The 15,863-nt window shown below is 42.7% G+C and overlaps 1 protein-coding gene across 1 annotated transcript in view; it reads right to left on the bottom strand.

Moving 5' to 3' along the window:
* LOC311106386 (palmitoyltransferase ZDHHC14-like) overlaps positions 1-12,542 on the bottom strand; it is a gene marked incomplete at both ends in the record, with an annotated part of 38,840 nt that extends 26,298 nt beyond the window's left edge. The window contains one exon of the mRNA XM_084148721.1: positions 12,298-12,542. Coding sequence (XP_084004847.1) covers positions 12,298-12,542 — 245 coding nt within the window. The remainder of the gene's footprint in view (positions 1-12,297) is intronic.
* Positions 12,543-15,863: the final 3,321 nt, after the last annotated feature.

The raw sequence follows: 15,863 nt of genomic DNA, 5'->3' as shown, positions 1-15,863 counted from the left end.
AGGCCGCAGGGATGGCTCGGTCCATCACTCTGCACAAGGCGCATCTCTCTCCAGAATGTTCTCTCCGGCCAATTCGTGCGCATCCATTGTTTCATAACTTCATTGTGTGAATTGTTTGCCCTTTTATTGTTAGTGACTATCAATTCCCAATTACATTTATCACCAGTAATACATTTACCGTTAATTCCCATAATTTCTAATCTACAATGTTTGTTTGGTTACGGTCATTTCTGTTAATGCATTCAATATATTGTTATTACAGTCGTTTACCGTTCTCATTGTCGGAGTGGACACGTTGTTTGCAGAGCTCACAACCTATCCTACACTTGTGAGAAACAAGTTTTGGTTTATTTCATTCCATTTACGAGTTTTGTCAATTTATTAATTGTCTTTTGGTTGGAGTGCTCCTGTTTATGTTGAGTAAAGATTCACACCCGTTTACGCATCGAAGTAAGGCTACCTGGCCTGCGCGCAAATGTACACATTTGGGGATGTCTGATAGTATTTCTGATTGTCTTAACTCACCACCGCTAATGAGCTGTGGAGCTTCTCAAAGTATTTTTTCTTCACCTCAAACAGCAAGTAAACAAAGTCTGTATTTAAATCCACTGAGAATGATATACAATAGCTCCTCAATGTATTTGACAATTCTTACCAGCTCTCTCCCTTATAACCACCAAGGCTCGGTGTGAAAGGGGAAAATATAATGCAGTGAAAACGTAATAAAATACCTGATTAGGCTACTTTCTTATCCTTTGTGAAGTTCTGCAAATACAGCAGTGTCTGTCTGGAGCTCACTGCCACAGTAAACTGAGGCCCCAGAATAGTTGATACAATGTTGCAAGTTTTCTAGCGCGAGCTGCGGGCCGGACCCAGTTGATAGTTGATATGTTTCAAGTTTGTTGCAGACAAGCGGAGTAGAGAGATGAATGCGATTGAAAGAACATGAACAAACCTCCATGTGTTGCCAATGTGATTTAGGCCTATAGGATATTTATTTTTAAATCAGGATATTTTCTACCTGCAATGTTTTTATTTGTTGGCTTTATGTAGGCTATTTTTACCTAGTTGGCAATAGTACAAAATTATTAACATTATATATAATTGAAATGTTCCACGAAAATGTGTATATGAAAATCATAACTGGCACGCAGATCAGTTAGATATTGTAAGATAAAATGTGTATGAGAAGAAAAAAATAATAAGATAAATTGTAAATTGGCACTCCACATTAAAAAGCTTGACGACCCCTGGTATAGCCTATTACCAGCAACTTCAGGAGCGTAATGGCAGAATCTGCGAAGGCCAGCAGGAGCAGGAGGGTCAGGAACAGGTATTTTTATTCTGGTTATCTTGATCTCTGGCTCCCTCAAGTCATTTGTGTGTCTTAATTATTTATTCAAACAGTGCTCTTAAAGCATCAAGCTCAGTGCATATAGTTGATTTTAATAAAACACATAGGGTGTGTCTATATAAAAAAGGTAACATTCCGACCAATTGATTGGTTGAAAGAACAGACGACTCTTGGTCGACCAAGATTTTTTTGGGTCTGGGACGGCCCTAGATTCTATATGTATCACGATTCTATATGTATTACGATTCGATACGGCAATTTCATTGAGATTCGATGTTCCAAACATTGGTCACTATATTTATCCTGTAGAGGGACTAGAGACAGCCATGAGAAAATGAGTTTTGATCAGTCATGGAAATAAGTGCTCAAAACATGTTAGCTCACCATTTAAAGCGGTAATCTGCAGTTCAAACAATAACAAAGTGATCTCTAAGCCACTGTTTTGGTAGAACGCTGAGGGATGGGGCTAGAGAAATGTAACCATTCTCAAACTCATGAGCAGGACTGACCATCCATGATATCAAAATGATAATTTTAACCATGTTTTGAGGCTATACAGTGTTTGTTTATATTTACCCAGTTTACAAACAAAGACAAAAACAAGCTTATATTTTGGGTTCTGATGTGGTAGGACAGTTGAACTAAGGTCATGAGGCATCTAAGTTATATTCTTCAAGAATCAATGGGTATATATCATCAATTTAAAGGTCTAAAAAGGGATGTAGCAACTGCAGATTGCCCCTTTAATGTTAACATCTTAGCAAAATAAAGAAAAGCTGTTTCATATACAGTGGGGAGAACAAGTATTTGATACACTACCGATTTTTCAGGTTTTCCTACTTACAAAGCATGTAGTGGTCTATAATTGTTATCATAGGTACACTTCAACTGTGAGAGACGGAATCTAAAACAGAAATCCAGAAAATCACATTGTATGATTTTTAAGTAATTAATTTGCATTTTATTGCATGACATAAGTATTTGATCACCTACCAACCAGTAAGAATTCCGGCTCTCACAGACCTGTTAGTTTTTCTTTAAGAAGCCCTCCTGTTCTCCACTCGTTACCTGTATTAACTGCACCTGTTTGAACTCGTTACCTGTATAAAAGACACCTGTCCACACACTCAATCAAACAGACTCCAACCTCTCCACAATCGCCAAGACCAGAGAGCTGTGTAAGGACATCAGGGATAAAATTGTAGACCTGCACAAGGCTGGGATGGGCTACAGGACAATAGGCCAGCAGCTTGGTGAGAAGGCAACAACTGTTGGTGCAATTATTAGAAAATGAAAGAAGTTCAAGATGACGGTCAATCACCCTCGGTCTGGGGCTCCATGCAAGATCTTACCTCGTGGGGCATCAATGATCATGAGGAAGGCGAGGGATCAGCCCAGAACTACACGGCAGGACCTGGTCAATGACCTAAAGAGAGATGGGACCACAGTCTCAAAGAAAACCATTAGTAACACACTACGCCGTCATGGATTAAAATCCTGCAGCGCACGCAAGGTCCCCCTGCTCAAGCCAGCGCATGTCCAGGCCCGTCTGAAGTTTGCCAATGACCATCTGGATGATCCAGAGGAGGAATGGGAGAAGGTCATGTGGTCTGATGAGACAAAAATAGAGCTTTTTGGTCTAAACTCCACTCGCCGTGTTTGGAGGAAGAAGAAGGATGAGTACAACCCCAAGAACACCATCCCAACCGTGAAGCATGGAGGTAGAAACATCATTCTTTGGGGATGCTTTTCTGCAAAGGGGACAGGACGACTGCACCGTATTGAGGGGAGGATGGATGGGGCCATGTATCGCGAGATCTTGGCCAACAACCTCCTTCCCTCAGTAAGAGCATTGAAGATGGGTCGTGGCTGGGTCTTCCAGCATGACAACGACCCAAAACACACAGCCAGGGCAACTAAGGAGTGACTCCGTAAGAAGCATCTCAAGGTCCTGGAGTGGCCTAGCCAGTCTCCAGACCTGAACCCAATAGAAAATCTTTGGAGGGAGCTGAAAGTCCGTATTGCCCAGCGACAGCCCCGAAACCTGAAGGATCTGGAGAAGGTCTGTATGGAGGAGTGGGCCAAAATCCCTGCTGCAGTGTGTGCAAACCTGGTCAAGACCTACAGGAAACGTATGATCTCTGTAATTGCAAACAAAGGTTTCTGTACCAAATATTACGTTCTGCTTTTCTGATGTATCAAATACTTATGTCATGCAATAAAATGCAAATTAATTACTTAAAAATCATACAATGTGATTTTCTGGATTTTTTTAGATTCCGTCTCTCACAGTTGAAGTGTACCTATGATAAAAATTACAGACCTCTACATGCTTTGTAAGTAGGAAAACCTGCAAAATCGGCAGTGTATCAAATACTTGTTCTCCCCACTGTAATCAATATAATATCGTAAAAAATTATATTGCGATACTCTACTGTATACATTTTTCCCCCATCACTAATAGTTTACCTTTAGCACTCTGGTCAATATACTTAAAACATTAATTAGCCCTGATGATCCATATTCTTAGGCAACCTTAACATGAAATAACTTTGCCTATGTCTGCCAGACTGAGTGAGAGGACAGAGCGACTGGTCCTATGGGTTGGTAAGAACAGCCCCAGATCCTGTTATTCTTGGCTTGGTGGGGAGATTCATAAAATACTCCACTATGGCTCCTCTCAGAGGACTTCAATCATTCTCAGATCATGGTTGCATCCCAAATGGCATCTTGGTCAAAAGTACTGCACTATGTAGGGTGCCATTTGGGACGTGGCCCATAACATAAATGTTTGGACAGATTTGGAAAGTTCCTTCCTAAATTAGACTGAGTATTATCTATTATACAACGATTTGATTAGAAAAAGGATTGGATGTCTATTCATATTTGAGTGGGCACAACATCCAAATCTCTTATGAAATAACCCCACGCAGGTTCCCCTAATAAAGTCCTCTATGGGATGTTCCAATATCAGACATTGAGATCCCCATGATTTCATGAGGGGGGTATGTTGAGCGCAGGTTTGATTAATTGGTTTCAGGTTATAGCCTAGGCAGAGAGGGTAGAGAGGCACCTCTAAAACTATATTCAATCTTAAATGGTACTAGTCATGAAGTGAAATATCATGCTTTTATCCACTTACTGTTGCATAGTCAGTGTTGACTGATATGAGAGCTGTATAGCTGCCACTTTAGCTCTGGGAGGCGGTTACACTGGAATTGAATTAGACCAAAACTCAGAGACCTTTTCAGTTCGTCATATAGGGATTGGAAATAGCTGCAGACAGTTTCCAAGTAGTAGCTTAGTCCTCTTTAAAAATATCTCCCATTGTGTCTAAGCAGGAGGTTATCAACCAATGTTGTTGTTGGCATTTTACCCAAAACAGGGATAATTGTCAGAGGGCTTGGCGAATCTGGCACACAGTGGAGGGAAAGGTTGGTAGGGACACAGTAATGAGTCTTTCAATCTACAGTATATACAGTTGAAGTCGGAAGTTTACATACACTTAGGTTGGAGTCATTAAAACTCGTTTTTCAACCACTCCACAAATTTCTTGTTAACAAACTATAGTTTTGGCAAGTCGGTTAGGACATCTACTTTGTGCATGAAACAAGTAATTTTTCCAACAATTGTTTACAGACAGATTATTTCACTTATAATTCACTGTATCACAATTCCAGTGGGTCAGAAGTTTACATACACTAAGTTCACTGTGCGTTTAAACAGCTTGGAAAATTCCAGAAAATTATGTCATGGTTTAGAAGCTTCTGATAGGCTAATTGACATCATTTGAGTCAACTGGAGGTGTACCTTTGGATGTATTTCAAGGCCTATGTCACGCCCTGACTCTGAGGACTCTCATTTGTTGAGTCAGGGTGTGTATTTTCTGTGTCGTGTTGTGCTATGTTGATTGTCTATGTTGAGATCTAGAATGTGTAGATCTATGTTGGCCGGTGTGGTTCCCAATCAGAGGCAGCTGTAGCTCGTTGTCTCTGATTGGGGAATACTTAGGCAGCCTTTTGACACCTGTTAGTTGTGGGATCTTGTTCCGTGTGAGGTATGTTTGTGTGCTACCTTGGACTTCACGTTTCGTTTGTTGTTTTTGTCGTGTGTTTATTCGTGTAAATAAACATGTATGCTTATCACGCTGCGCCTTGGTCCTTCTCGTTCGTAAACGATCGTGACAGAAGATCCCACCAATCCTGGACCAAGCAGTGTGCCGAGGAGAGAGGATGGATTTGGGAGGAGATGAGCGAGAGTCTGGCAAGAAGAATGGAGGCCATGATCACGGGGGAGAGACAACCCCCCCCAAAAAAATCTTTTTGGGGCACACGCCGTGGACGACGAGGCAGCGGGAGGCCGCGATAGAGCGGTTCCGCTGTTTAGCAGAGGAGGCCACCAGATTAGGGGGGTCATTGGTTCAGAGGGAGCAGAAGGAAAGTGTAGAGGCACGGCGAGAGGAGCTGGTTAGGCAGCAGAAGGAGCAGGGGTTAATGAAGGAACCCAGTCCCGCTCATTGCACCAATCAGGTGGTGCGTGTCGCCAGCCCGGTCCGGCCTGTTCCTGTCCCTCGCACCAAGCCAGTGGTGCGCGTCGCCAGCCCGGTCCGGCCTGTTCCTGTTCCTCGCATCAAGCCTGTGGTGCACGTCGCCAGCCCGGTCCGGCCTGTTCCTGTCCCTCGCACCAAGCCAGTGGTGCGCGTTGCCAGCCCGGCCCGGCCTGTTCCTGCCCCTCGCACCAAGCAGTGGTGCGCGTCACCAGCCTGGTCCAACCTGTTCCTGTCCCTCGCACCAAGCCAGTGGTGCGCGTCGCCAGCCCGGCCCGGCCTGTTCCTGCTCCCCGCACCAAGCCAGGGGTGCGCGTCATCAGCCAGGTCCGGCCCGTTCCTGCTCCCCGCACCAAGCCAGTGGTGCGTGTGTCCAGTCCGGCACGGCCCGTACCTGTTCCACCGGTGCCTGGTCCGGCACCGGTCAGCTGCTCCACTCCGGAGCCAAAGCAATCCGCTCCACCGGGGTCCAGTCCAGCTCCGGTCAACGGCTCCACTCCAGAGCCAGAGCAGTCCGCTCCACCGGTGCCTGATCCAGCTCCGGTCAGCGGCTCCACTCCAGAGCCAGAGCAGTTCGATCCACCGTCGTCGGGTCCAGCTCCAGTCAGCGGTTCCAGTCCAGACCCAGACGTCAGCCCCTCTCCAGGTTCGGGGTCTCCCACACCAGGGTCCAGACAGGGCTTGGTACTTCGTGGGAGGAAGGAGAGGGGAAGCAGCGCGCCGAGGTCCAGACCAGACCAGGGGCGCAACAGGGAGGTGGAGAGTAAGTGGTGGTCACACCCGGAGCCGGATCCGCCTCCGAGGCGGAATGCCCACCCGGCCCCTACCCTGTTATGTTTAGGTGGCGCGGTCGGAGTCCGCACCTTTGGGGGGGGGGGGGGGGGGTGGGTACTGTCACGCCCTGACTCCGAGGACTCTCATTTGTTGAGTCAGGGTGTGTATTTTCTGTGTCGTGTTGTGCTATGTTGATTGTCTATGTTGAGATCTATTATGTGTAGATCTATGTTGGCCGGTGTGGTTCCCAATCAGAGGCAGCTGTAGCTCGTTGTCTCTGATTGGGGACAATACTTAGGCAGCCTTTTGACACCTGTTAGTTGTGGGATCTTGTTCTGTGTGAGGTATGTTTGTGTGCTACCTTGGACTTCACGTTTCGTTTGTTGTTTTTGTCGTGTGTTTATTCGTGTAAATAAACATGTATGCTTATCATGCTGCGCCTTGGTCCTTCTCGTTCGTAAACGATCGTGACAGCCTACCTTCAAACTCAGTTCCTCTTTGCTTGACAACATGGGAAAATCAAAAGAAATCAGCCAAGACCTCAGAAAAAAAAGTGTAGACCTCCACAAGTCTGGTTCATCCTTGGGAGCAATTTCCAAACGCCTGAAGGTACCACGTTCATCTGTACAAACAATAGTACGCAAGTATAAACACCATGGGACCACGCAGCCGTCATTCCGCTCAGGAAGGAGACGCGTTCTGTCTCCTAGAGATGAACGTACTTTGGTGCGAAAAGTGCAAATCAATCCCAGAACAACAACAAAGGACCTTGTGAAGATGCTGGAGGAAACAGGTACTAAAGTATCTATATCCACAGTAAAACGAGTCCTATATTGACATAACCTGAAAGGCCGCTCAGCAAGGAAGGAGCCACTGTTCCAAAATCGCCATAAACAAGCCAGACTACGGTTTGCAACTGCACATGGGGACAAAGATCGTACTTTTTGGAGAAATGTACTCTGGTCTGATGAAACAAAAATAGAACTGTTTGGCAATAATGACCATCGTTATGTTTGGAGGAAAAAGGGGGACGCTTGCAAGCCGAAGAACACCATCCCAACCGTGAAGTGAAGCATGGGGGTGGCAGCTTAATGCTGTGGGGGTGCTTTTCTGCAGGAGGGACTGGTGCACTTCACAAAATAGATGGCATCATGAGGAAAGAAAATTATGTGGATATATTGAAGCAACATCTCAAGACCTCAGTCAGGAAGTTAAAGCTTGGTCGCAAATGGGTCTTCCAAATGGACAATGACACCAAGCATACTTCCAAAGTTGTGGCAAAATGGCTTAAGGACAACAAAGTCCAGGTATTGAGGTAAGCCCTGACCTCAATCCTATAGAAAATGTGTGGGCAGAACTGAAAAAGCGTGTGCGAGCAAGGAGGCCTACAAACCTGATTCAGTTACACCAGCTCTGTCAGGAGGAACGGCCCAAAATTCACCCAACTTATTGTGGGAAGCATGTGGAAGGCTACCTGACACGTTTGACCCAAGTTAAACAATTGAAAGGCAACGCTACCAAATACTAATTGACTGTATGTAAACTTCTGACCCACTGGGAATGTGATGAAATAAATAAAAGCTGAAATAAATCATTCTCTCTACTATTATTCGAACATTTCACATTCTTAAAATAAAGTGGTGATCCTAACTGACCTAAGACAGGGAATTATTACTAGAATTAAATGTCAGGAATTGTGAAAAACTGAGTTTAAATGTATTTGGCTAAGGTGTATGTAAACTTCCGACTTCAACTGTAGCTGCACTTCTCTATCCCACTGCCTTTGTAAATAAAAGGACTGTGCCCTTTATATGTAGACTATGGAATATGGACAGTCTTGGATAATGTACTGGAAAAATAGTCTGAATGAAAGCTTAAAAATACACAAGGACAATATCTTCTTGACTGAAAATGTCAGGCAATGGTGTTCATGGTCCTATTATTATAAATGTATCCCCATTATTCAAATGAATGTTTCTCAGCCTTGAGAAGAGGAGAAGTGAAAACATTCAGGCATAAGCGTCTCTCCGTCATTTAAGTTTCTGATGCTTCATGCAACAATGAGTAAACAACATGCAAACATAACCAGCAGTTGATCCATTCCATGATTGAATCACGACACATTCATTTGACCATTTGTGCAATGTTTCCCAAGAGCATGTTGGACTATAAACGGATGAATGTTCAGAGACGCTCTTCACTCAGGCTAGAGGAGTGCAATTACTTTAGTCTTATCACTGAGTCAAACACAACCAACAGAGACCAAGGCTGCCTACATCCCAAATGACACCCTATTCCCTACGTAGTGCACTACTTTTGACACTACTGTTGACCAGGCCCTGGTCAAAAGTAGTGCACTATATAGGGAACTTGGTGCCATTTGGGACACAGGCCAAATCAAACTGGGACAATCGGTGACTCTCCTCCAGTTGCCTTGGAGACGCAAGCTGTTGGTTCGACAGGACACAAAGAGCTTAAGAGGAAACAGTTACTACGGAAACGGGAACACCAGGGTGCCATGTTTTGGAAGTTGTGGTGTGGAATGTGGGAGGAATGAAAGACCACAGAGGGAAAGGTGGGGGATGGGCAGACTGACTGGAAAATCTCTGTCAGTCATCTCTCGACTCTTTGCGTATTACGATTGATGTCAAATGAATGAATTTGCATGTGATAACATTGGGCCTATACAAGCTGTCTTCAACAATTCTAATTGAAGACATAAGTGTATGTGACTTAATTGCCTTACATTTGTGGCATTTTAGCACTCAATGAGTAGGCCATTGAATTTCAGGCTTTTCAGGCTGATACACTAAGAAAATCCAAAAAGGTTCTTAATTGGAACCTGTTTTGATTGCAAGATTGAAAGACTGCAATTATATAAACCTTTAAAAATGACCCTTTGGAAACCTGCAGCAGCTTAGAGATCTATGGGTTGGACGATACTTTTCTCGTCAATTATCTTGAAAAAACGTATTCTTAACTGGAAATCAAGCAATCCTCCATCGTTAACAAAATGGAAAGGTCAAATGCTTTATTATCTAAATCTTCTCTGCAGATCCTCTCAAGCTCTGTCAGGTTGGATGGGGAGCGTCGCTGCACAGCTATTTTCAGGTCTCTCCAGAGATGTTCGATCGGATTCAAGTCCGGGCTCTGGCTGGGCCACTCAAGGACATTCAGAGACTTGTCTCGAAGCCACTCCTGCGTTGTCTTGGCTGTGTACTTAGGGACGTTGTCCTGTTGGAAGGTGAACATTCACCCCAGTCTGAGGTCCTGAGCGCTCTGGAGCAGGTTTTTATCAAGGATCGCTCTGTACTTTGCTCCGTTCATCTTTGCCTCGATCCTGACTAGTCTCCCAGTCCCTGCCGCTGAAAAACATCCCCACAGCATGATGCTGCCACCACCATGCTTCACCGTAGGGATGGTGCCAGTTTTCCTCCAGATGTGACGCTTGGCATTCAGGCCAAAGAGTTCAATCTTGGTTTCATCAGACCAGAGAATCTTGTTTCTCATGGTGAGTCCTTAAGGTGCTTTTTGGCAAACTCCAAGCGGGCTGTCATGTGCCTTTTACTGAGGAGTAGCTTCCGTCTGGCCACTACCATAAAGGCCTGATTGGTAGAGTGCTACAGAGATGGTTGTCCTTCTGGAAGGTTCTCCCATCTCGACAGAGGAACTCTAGATCTCTGTCAGAGTGACCATCGGGTTCTTGGTCACATCCCTGACCAAGGCCATTCTCCCCAGATTGCTCAGTTTGGCAGGGCGGCCAGCTCAAGAAAGAGTCTTGGTGTTTCCAAACTTCTTCCATTTAAGAATGATGGAGGCCACTGTGTTCTTCGGGACCTTCAATGCTGTAAAAAAATGTTGGTACTCTTCTCCAGATCTGTGCCTCGACACAATCCTGTCTCTGAGCTCTACGGACAAGTCCTTCAACCTCATGGCTTGGTTTTTGTAGAAGTTGTAGAAGTTGTAGAAACATCTCAAGGATGATCAATGGAAACAGGATGCACCTGAGCTACATTTCGAGTCTCATAGCAAAGGGTCTGAATACTTATGTAAATAAGGTATTTCTGTTTTTTATTTTAAATATATTTTCAAATGTATTAACAATTTTCCAAAAGTATTGGGACAAATTCACTTATGTGTATTAAAGTAGTAAAAAGTTAAGTATTTGATCCCATAGTTATAGCATACCGAAATATCATACCCCACCAAAAATGCTAACCTCCCCTGTTATTGTAATGGTGAGAGTTTAGCATGTGTTGGGAGTATGATATTTGTGCGTCTGTAACTTTCTCACTCATCTTTACTCATGATTCAGTCAGGATTATGCGTAATCATGGTAGCATCCACATTAATGTAGAAGTGTTTAGAAACATATTATATTCTTATTTACAATTAAAGTGACTCCAAAATGACACAATACATTATTTACCATTAATTTCTATTAGGCACAAAATAATCTGAAACACAACCAAAACAAACAGCAAATGCATCCAACAAATGTGTAGTTGCAAGCTTGATGTAGTCATCGTGTGCTATGAATATGGGACCAAATACTTAACTTTTTACTACTTTAATACACAAGTGAATTTGTCCCAATACTTTTGGTCCCCTATAATGGGGGGACTATGTACAAAAAGTGCTGTAATTTGTAAACTGTTCACCCGATATGGATGAAAATACCCTAAAGTTAAAGCGGACAGTGTGCACTAACTTCATAGTCATTGTATCATTTCAAATCCAAAGTGCTGGAGTACAGAGACCAAGCAACTAAAAATGTGTCACTGTCCCGATATGTTTGGAGCTCACTGTATATGTCATTTGGACTGGAAGCTATTGAACATTTGTTCTTTATGAGAATTAATAACCACAGATGTACTAGGTGAACATTTTTGGAAAAACAAAGGTGAGGTGTACCTTTGATAAGAGATCAAGGAACCGAACACACTTGTATGTATATCTGTAACTCATATGGACAGTGAGCTATTGAAAATATCAGGAAAATACAGGTACAAATCAGGGTGGTGAACTGGAATTGTAATGAATGTAGCATGGATGAGGGGGGGTCAGTGACTTCACATTATGTGGTTTTACATCTCAATTTCACCTGGTATCCTTGTAAATCGGCCAAATATAGCACCCTTAGTGGTTAGAGGTAACTAATAAACATGTTGGGCCCTTTAGCGACTGGAGGCATTTTGCAGTGTGTAATGTTCATATAGGGCTAACCCTCCTGAATGGGAATGCAAAAAAATAACGTTTTGTTAACATACAAACACAGATATAGCACTTTTACGACGGTCCCTAAACCACCTGAGCGCCAGAAATCAGCATATCGCCACCCTTTCGGCTCTGTTAAGGGAATAGTTCGACCATCGGTAAAAACAAAGGGTGTACCTTGCTCTCTACCATCATCTGATTCTAGTTATAGCATTATCATCCTAGGACCTTCCGTCTGAGAGCTATTGACGAGCGAACTCCGAATATCGAAAATTCAAAACATATTGACTGCGGTTACATAGCCTACCCCTTGCTCACCTGGCTTGTGCCAAATGCGCTCATTGCATCACCAGTGAATTATGTTTAGGTCTTGCATGAGCAACTGTGGTGTGTAATTTACACTTACTCGAACGCGAAGAAAAGCCCGCTGGTGACCATGATGAGGACCAGGGTTAAGTAGAAGACCCCGGTCTGCCTCGCCATCATGACCCTTCCATTACAGTAGAATCTATTTCGACCGGGGAAGACCTGCCACTTCCTCCGGGGAGTCGTCTTCTTTTTGTGCCCTAAGGTCTCCATAGGTAACGAGTTGCGCGTGCAGATCTGATTATACTGGCATTCCCGCACGGGCTCATCAAGTCCGAGATACATCTGTAAATAGTGCACCTTTTACAACAATACAAAGAATCCAGGGGCAGCTGATAAATGGGGGTAAAGATGTGCTCCGTGCTTGTTCCAGAGATACTCCTTTGCCACAGACGTGATGCAATGCTGTCAGAGCAAGAAAAGTTCCGTTACTGAACAATACATTTCCAGTACTCAGGTTAGTGAGATAAGAAGAATAAACATCATGATGACCGTTTATTCAAAGAATAAAACATGGACAATTATTTTAAAAAAGTAGGCTTTTTCTGCCTTGCATCCTCCTGAATTTGATCAGATATGCCACTTTGTCAGAGAAAATAAACATAATTGCCTCAATTGTTTGAATAATACTTCCATAGTGTTGTTTTTAAAAACGGTAACTGTCTCTAGCCACCCTAGGCGACCGATGTTACTGTCAAGTGGCCAGACTTATGTAAACACAATGCAAATCAAAAATCTGGAGAGGAAGCGAGAAGAAACCCAGTCATAAAGACGTCCTTCGAGTGTCCTTAAAAAGAGAAGAATGCTTTTCACATTTAAGTGCTAAGATAACCAAATGTTTAGCCACTCAAAGTGTAGAAAAATGCTATTCTCCAACGAGGATATCCGCCAAATAAAAGACAAGCATCTTACTGCAGAATAGCGCCGATTAGATTTCATAGAAGAGGTGGCACGGCTTTTCTTGCAAGTCGCCAGTGCAATAACGTCGTGCCCTTGCTCTCGAGAACCCAAGACATTAAACAAGGCATTCTGCAAATCCCAAAGGTTCTCAGCTATAAACACCGTTTACCGGTGGGACCATGTTAACTACAATCCCGAAGCTCTGTTTTAACATTTAGAAACATCAATAATCCAACCTGGACTCAGCTGGTAGAGGTAACATAGTAAACGTTCATTTGTCTCCCTTCATTTAGTATGATATTGTAGCTCCAACCGGGACTCGAACCTGGGTCCAGCGACCATTGAGCAACACCTTAACCGTTACGCCAAGAGGTCCGATCCTCTTGACGAGGTCGCTAGGTATTGTGTTAAGGTTGCTACATGAATTAATTCCCTTTCCTTCAGGAGAGCATTTCCCCACGCTTCTCTGTACCAAGTCCGTCACGTGGACACGCCTCTCCAATGGCCCCACGACCGCCATCCCACTTCTGACACCAATGTAGTGAATTCGGGGGGTAGCTTCAACCGGGACTCAAACACAGGTCCAGGGACTGTCAAGCCAACACCTTAACTGTTACACCAAGAGGTCCGAACCTCTTGATGAGGTCAGTAGGTCTTATGTTAAGGTCGCTACAATATGTTACGTTTCGTATGTATTAATTTGTGGATGTCCATCAACCATTTCATATGATATTTTACTAATTACAATTCGTATAAGTTACGAATTCCAATTTGTTGTGGCTTACGTTAGCTAGGTGGCTAATGTTAACTAGGCAAGGGGTTAAGGTTAGGGTTAAGGTTAGGGGAAGGGTTAGGTAACATGCTAAGTAGTTGCAAAGTAGATAAAAAGTAGTAAGTAGTTGCAAAGTTGCTAAAATTGTCCTTGATGAGACTCAAACATGCAACCATTGGGTTGCTAGACGTTCGCGTTATATGCCTACTCATCTACCCCGACCAACCACCCTCCTTTCATTTTTGCCTTAACCCATACCAAACATAACATTCCAAACATAACATATCATACTAATTTGAGTATCCCGGAGTTACGGATTGACATTTCCCGGATTGACATTTACTATATTACGTGTAGTCTATGAGACCTAGCAGAATATCACTTGCAAAAAGGTTTTCAAAACATATGGAATGTATCAGAAATAATCTTTCAAACAAAAAATATACACTTACTGTAGCAGGTTTGCACAGATCCATAAGGCTCTGTGTGCCTCCAGCCTAAGAACTACACTTTCGCTACAATTCCTCCCCAGTTATTCTTACACACATGTGTTTGAGCACTAGATAGCTAATTTGCACAAGTGGTCACCTCTGTCTTGAAAAAAAATTAAAAAATATATAATAATAAAGAAATATATATATTTTTGGGGGGCAATTCATATATGTTACGAATTCCAATTCGTACAATATGTTTCGAATTTGTAAGTGCTTAAGATCCCGGACTGCATCTTTAATTTAACCTTTTGTTTTTTTTAAATTATTAATAGCTAATATGAAATATACGTTCCTTATGTTTCTAAAACCATACCGCAAGCGATGCGTGTTAAAGTTCAGAAAGAGCGTCAGGGCTCTTAAGAAAACTCCCCAGACCTTCATGAATAGACGCTACAGGTAGTTAGCGTCTATTAATGGGCTAGTCGTGTCCAGCAGGATACTTTGATACATCTCACATCCTCACAATTATTTCAGTACAATAACATAGTTTCGCTGTGGAGCGCATTTTTGTGTTCATGGTTTGAAAGCTAGGACATTTGTATCACTAAAAGGACAGTACGCCCGACCTCACGATGCCGCTGTCTATAATGTACAGCAGCAGCTCCCACAAACACGTTAGTGGAGTGGTGGAAAAAATACCCAATTGTCATACTTGAGCAAAAGTAAAGATACCTTAATAGAAAATGACTCAAGTAAAAGAGAAAGTAACCCAGTAAAATACTACTTGAGTAAAAGTCTAAAAGTATTTGGTTTTAAATATACTTAAGTATCAAAAGTAAATGTAATTGTTCAAATGTACTTAAGTATCAAAAGTAAAAGTATAAATAATTTCAAATTCCTTATATAAAAAAAACGAGATGGCACCATTTTCTTTTTTTAAATGTATTTATGGAGAGCCAAGGGCACTCTCCAACACTCAGACATATTTACAAACGAAGCATTTGAGTTTAGTGAGTCTGCCAGATCAGAGGCAGTAGTGATGACCAGGGATGTTCTCTTGATAAGTGCGTGAATTTGACAATTTTCCTGTTCTGCTAAGCATTCAAAATGTAACTAGTACTTTTGGGTGTTAAGGAAAATGTATGGAGTAAAAAGTACATTCTTTTCTTTAGGAATGTAATGAAGTTAAAGTTGACAAAAATATAAATAGTAAAGTAAAGTACTGATACCCAGAATAAACTACTTAAGTAGTACTTTGAAGTATTTTTACTTAAGTACTTTACACTGCTGACGTAGTGCCATGGGAATTGTAGTACACGTATCTGTATTTAACTCTCAAATGGAAATATACATTCCCATGTTCAAATGCACAGTACTGAATAATTACACTACAATGTATTGATTCGGTAGCCCAAAAATGGCTTAGATTTTCAAGACAGAACGTTAAGAACGAATCAAATGTTCCTAGCATGTTTCCACCGGAATTCTTTAATTGACGGA

Source organism: Coregonus lavaretus (genome assembly GCF_964263955.1).
Source record: "Coregonus lavaretus genome assembly, chromosome: 31".
Classification (NCBI taxonomy): domain Eukaryota; kingdom Metazoa; phylum Chordata; class Actinopteri; order Salmoniformes; family Salmonidae; genus Coregonus; species Coregonus lavaretus.
This window is presented reverse-complemented; position numbering and strand designations above follow the sequence as displayed.